Raw genomic sequence first — 6,048 nt, forward strand, 5'->3', positions numbered from 1 at the left:
AAACCGACAGTTTATCTGAATGAAAAAGAGCGACTGTGTGTTCTCGCAGCATGCATGCAACTTTAGCAGAACATGGTGCTCTGAGAATTACAAAATATCAGTGATTGAGGAAAAGAAGCCCCTTCAATTTTAGTACATAAAGTTCACATACGCTGCCTCAACATGAGCACATTGCTGAAAATATTTTAGGCACATAGCACATTATTATGGTTTGACTCCAGGATGCCTGAACCTGTTGTTCCATATCAATCGACCCTTCACTATCTGTCTGTTTGTCCAATAAAGTGACCTAAATGTAGACTTCCATCCATGTGTGTTTAGCTACAAGCTACATAATATAAGAAACATGAGTCTCACCAGATGTTTGTCTGTAAGCCTTCATGAATTGAACACATTGTCAGCAAGTTTCTTGTGCACACTGGATTCACTGTAGCGACTTCCCTTTTCATTCCCACAAATTAACCTCCTGTACTCAGGGAGATGAGCCAGGGCATATGTCACTGACTATCAGTCATGTCCATGGTGTCTCCCAGAGGGTGATGGAGGCTCACTGTGAGATTCCTGCTTTCCTTCGACTCACAAAGAGACCGCCAGGCCTGCCCAACTGCTTTGTGTTTCTGTCACAATGGACAAGCTTTCGGGTATTTGCCCATTTATTACAGCGCATTAACTTGATCATATTACACAACACAGCACTTCTGCCTAACCCCAATATCCACATAAGCCCCCTGTAGTGGACCCACTTACTGACTGGATTGCTGGCTGAGTAGCTGACTGCACTCTACCCCCTGCACCGAGCTGTCTTTTGTCTTCATTGACTCTCTTGCTGTTTCTCTCAGAGCTCTCACGGTGTGTTCCTCTGCTTTTTCCCCCTCTCTTTTTAGTTGGATATGTCATCCTTGTATTCACATTCTCTCTGTTATGCTCTGTCTGTCTGAATTCATCATACTCAGTGCTGGCAAGCCTCTCCATTTACCGTGACTCATTTTCAAAAGCTTTTGGATTTTTACATACACTGTTGCACACAACAGTACAACCTACATAACCTCAGGTCAGTGCCTTTTCTTTATGACAGAGGATGAATGCTGAGTGAATGCAAAGCTAAAAAAATACACTGAGAGCATTTGGCCTTCATATATGACAGATTTGCTGAAGCCAGGTCAAGTGAATAGCACCCTAGAGTAATCCTCAAACTTGGTGCAGCTATACAACGAATCTAAAACCTTTAAGAGATTGCAAATGACTGAACTATGATTTAATGCCATGACCTTGAACACATAAGCCACAATTCTTGAATTCATTGCTCAGCGCAGGCTTTCATAAAAATCCACCTTCTAATCGAGAACTAGAAAAAGGTAATCCGCAGTGAAAAATCCCGCTAAAGCTTGGCTGATTGTTTCACTGAATTGTCTCTGCACTGACATGCAATCACACATGACTTGAACAGCAACAAACCCACAACAAAACATTCTTAAGATTCTCCCATCTGTCTCAGCTGTGCCCGAGAGTATGCATTTGTGTTGATCTAACCATCTATCTTGCTCTGTTTCTCCAGGAGACCACAAGTGAATCGATGTCGCTGTCTTATTCTCTACACCTTCCTGCTCGCAGGTCTTTCAGATATGCTCCAGGCCTCGCCCAGCGCTCTGAGATTCCCCCTCTCATGCGGCAATGATAAATCCATCTTGCTCTCACCTGTATCACCTCATGTTACTGTGCGTATGAATTATGAGTGCAGCTGAAGACTGAACAAAAGGCCACAGCCTGCCCCAACAGAGAGACAGACACAAAGGAGGGAAGAAAGAGGGGGGGGGGGCACTAGTGAGGAGAAAATGCTGATGAAGAAAACTTTCTAATGCTGTGTCTGATTTGTCATTTTGTTGAGACAGCTAAGTGTTTGTGCTAATTATGGGGCACAAATGTTTTAATGCATGCCTCCGGGGCGTGCACACTAACACAAACACACACAAACACACACAGACATATAAACACACACACACACACAGACATATAAACACACATAAAGCCACACAGACATACAGCACTGCTTCACTGCAGACAGACAGTATCTTTGTAGGTATGTCTGGCACTGAGCAATTATATTGTCTTTTGTTGAAAAACAGAAAAGAAGGGTTAAAGGCAGAGAGAGTGCTAAAGTGAAGGAGATGTGTAGAACGAGAAATTGTGAGTGTTCTTTGAGAGAACGAGGATGTAGTAATATTGAGACACCAGACAAATACAACAAGTATTGGAGGCTAAATAGGCATAAGTAACTAACATTCCCCACAAGAACAACAATAAAAACATCAGAAACACCTCGATCAAAAATTTTCATCCTAAAGGGAACAAATGGTCTCAGTTTGGGATTGTGGTCATGATTATTACTCACATTTACTCAAAGGAAGTTTGGCCACAGTGGTAACAATGTAATGCACATCTGCATTATAACATCTGATCTCATTACATAGAGAAAACAACAACTTTTTTAGCAGCTCTTACTGTTGCGCTCATTTATAATCCGCTTGAAAAGAAAAGCATTTCCAAAAGAGAGTAATGGGTGTTTAGAAATGAAAACAATGTTGTGACATTCAGAGTTGATGGGGAGGAAGTTCTCCTCAAATGTTTCTTCCAGTTTTTCCCAGTTATTAAGCTTGTCTGATTTAAGATGGAAAAAAAACCCTACAACTTTTTATTTATTATTTTTTCTCAGATAAAAAATTCCTGGTGCTCCACTTTAATTTTTAGTGACACAATGCAGATCTCAGTGAAATACTGTGATTGAATGGAACAAAAAACAAAAGGGAATTTGAATACAACACTATCCTTCCAGTGTAAGAGTGTCAAATGAATTTCTATCAAAAATCCTGATTATATAATTGTTACACTTCAAATAATTTAGGAGTCATTACAAAAACAAGCAGGTCCAGAGGCACTCCACTTTTTACAGTTTTCAAATTTTATGCCAAAGTTTTTTTTTGTTCATGCCAAGGTGAAAAAGCCTTCCCAAGTTGCATTTTTCACACATTAGTATAACATTGAACCTTGAGTATAATTAGGGAAAATATCTTTAAGTTGGTTGGGACATTGCTGCTGTAGGCCAAAATGACAGGCCAGAATCTAACAGTTATAAATTGATCAATACAGACCAGATAAAAGAGTTTAACTGCAGACCCCATCAAATCCTCAACTTCACACACCCACACATGCACCTTTTCAGCATAGCTGACTGACTCACCTACGCTGGTGAGCCTTTGTGTGACCAGGTCCTTCAGCAGGGCATCCAGCACAGGGCTGTGTCGGGAGTAGAGCTCATAGCGGTTGATCCCGATGTGGAATCGCAGCCAGTTGGGGTAAGATTCTGCTGTCACCTCTTCAGTTGGAGAGAACTCCTCTTCGTCTTCGTTTCCGTCCTCATTGTGCCTGACAAGCAAGTGAGGAGAAGAGTGGGAAGGTATAAGTGATGGTGAAGGAGTAGACAAAGAACAATACAAGCTTATAACAGATGGTTTTAAAAAAAAAACAAACAACAAAAAACAAAATGCTGCCTGGCTGGCTATGGATAATCCAAGACAATGAAAAGAAAACAAAATCCAGCATGATGGAAAGCAGAGGCCAAGTTGGGTGCTCAAACAAAGAAAATAGATAGAGAGAGAGGTGAAGACTGATAAGGAAATAAAATAGATTTGTTGTTCTGAATGGACATGATAGAATAGAACAGGAGTACTTTTAAACCTTATATAAAAGTAAAAGACCTGGGTGACAAAATGACTTCTTAATAGAGCAAACATGTTGAAGTCAGAGCACTCTAGCTGTTCATGGACCCGTTTAAATCACACAAGTTTCATTTAAATCTCGTCGGCTTACCATCCCTGGTTCCCTGTTGCTCTGGGATAAAACCTGATGTCGTTGTTGACGTTAAACAAAGTGTCATCGTCCGTGAGAGGCGGAAGCTCAACCTTGTATAAAGGATGCTCAAACAGGCGAGAAAGTCGTGAGACAGCACGGGAAGGGACGGTCCGACCCCCGCTTGCGTCTCCCATCAGCGGCTTGTGGTCATCTGCCTTCCCCGCCGACGTTTTCATCCGCCGGAAAGAGTCCGCCCTGTCCCCGGCGGTGGTGATCTTTTCCAGGGAATGCGATGTGAGGTTGGAGCTCGGCTCGTTGCTGAAATCCTGCAGGATTCGCAGCGTGTGCTTATTAGGCCAGCCGGCTTCAGCCGCCGTCCTGGCTCGCTGCTTCCCCCAGCCCTGCGACTCCCCGCCCGTGTGGTGTGCGCACTGGCAGCCGCCGTCCCCGCTCTCCGCTCCCGTCGCCCGCTTCTCTAGTTTTGGTAACAAGTCTATCATGATGTGCATGGTGCACGCAACCAAAAACACCATAAGTATCAGGACTCTGAATTTGCGAAACAAGATCATGTTTAGCCTCTATAAATATATATTTTATAGCAAGCTTTAAGCGCACCTTAGCTACAGCACCGACATTGGTGTCTAACACTGTTTTCTGAGGACGAGACAACGATGTTACTTTGGGAATTCTCTATGATCGCTCCACACATAATGAGCGTCAGCCTATGTTTAAAAAGCCCATTTTATGTGCGGTGTTTAATATTTAAAACAGTCCCAACGATTCATTCCCAGACAGGTGGAAAGACCAACACATTGTGAAAACCCGGACACTTTGCTGGCTCAGGAAGTGCTCTTCATTCATTGCCTTGTTGAGCAGGATAGCCTATAGTGTCAGGAGGACGAGTGACTAAATAAATCTCACTGAAGATGTATCTTAGGCTAAGAGAAGGGAGTGGGGTCCTGCTAAAAGCATCAATAGTCTTCTTCAAATCTGCTTCCCTGTGTCGCTGCCAGCACGGAGTGAGATGTCAACAGCGTCATAACTGTCTTCAGAGGAAAGTAACAGGATGACACTGATATAACGTAGTCCACAAAAGAACAGGTTTCCTAACATTTACGATCAATTTATAAACAGAAAGAGGAATAATAATAACAATAATAATAAAAAACAAAAACAAAAAAACCCCCAAATAGCAGGTGATCCGCTGCAAGATGCCTGGATGCTGCCCCGCTTCTTCACAAAGCTGCTGCTGTCTGCAAACGTCGCTGAAGTCAAATCAGAGACTGGCTTGGCAGGCTGGCCGGCAGGTGTGTGGGATCCTGGTTGTGATTTCTCCTCTCAGCACTGCCTTGTCTTCCTTCCAAGTGTCCATCCAGAGTGGGTGTGTTAAATATTATGATCGAAGCCCTCTGAGCCCAACCTCGGTGGCGTCATGAGGAAGAGATTGGCTGCGTCTGCACATACAAGTAGCACTAGTGACATGAAAGGCGAGCTTCGGGGATAAAAAGCTGTATGCTGAAACCCTGTAAGGCTGCAAGTCCCCCGCACACAGCCAGAGGGCGTTGGAACTACCTGAAACATTGTGCATCCTATATCACACGGAGGGCAATGGGTATGTATTCCTACTGCATGTGCTTGATGTGTTCTTTTGGATCATTATCAAAATAAGGAATTGGGTAAATTAAACTGGGACATTCAATAGAGGGATGAAGGAACGAGTGTTTTAGACAAACATTATTCGAACTGAAGAAATACAAGAAATTAATTTTAATTGTGAATAAGCCATGACTATTATTGTTGTTATTGTTGAGGTGGTAGTGGGTGAGTCCTTGCTATTTCTTATAAAATTTATAGAAACATGGAAAATTGTCATTTAGGTCAGAAGTCTCGCTGTGGCATTGTTACAGTCAAGAAAAGGTGCTTGTAAATTCCTGCTTTGACATCCAAGAGTCACAGGGTAATATGGAGCTGGAGCGGTGTCCTTGGAAACCTTAATTGAAGCGTGAGCATAAAGTCGTCATTTACTGTAACTCTGTTTTTGGTTACTGGCATCTGAGGAAAAAAATAAATCCAACCCAAAATGCTTCCTCGAAATTCTGTTTCAGAAGAAAATGTACTTCCCACATAATAAAAGTCACATAATGCCCAAATGTGTTGGCATATTTATCAAGCTATCATCTTGTTTATTTCTTTTTAAATGCG

The 6,048-nt window shown here is 42.5% G+C and overlaps 1 protein-coding gene across 1 annotated transcript in view; it reads right to left on the reverse strand.

Annotated features, from left to right (window-relative positions):
* fam20ca (FAM20C golgi associated secretory pathway kinase a) overlaps positions 1-5,305 on the reverse strand; it is a 47,417-nt gene extending 42,112 nt beyond the window's left edge. Inside the window, exons 1-2 of the mRNA XM_084926113.1 lie at positions 3,865-5,305; positions 3,236-3,420 (exon numbers count right to left, since the gene is read on the reverse strand). Coding sequence (XP_084782239.1) covers positions 3,236-3,420; positions 3,865-4,415 — 736 coding nt within the window. The 5' untranslated portion in view covers positions 4,416-5,305. The remainder of the gene's footprint in view (positions 1-3,235; positions 3,421-3,864) is intronic.
* Positions 5,306-6,048: the final 743 nt, after the last annotated feature.

Source organism: Perissodus microlepis, chromosome 4, assembly GCF_051167445.1.
Source record: "Perissodus microlepis isolate ML-2025 ecotype Zambia chromosome 4, ASM5116744v1, whole genome shotgun sequence".
NCBI lineage: Eukaryota > Metazoa > Chordata > Actinopteri > Cichliformes > Cichlidae > Perissodus > Perissodus microlepis.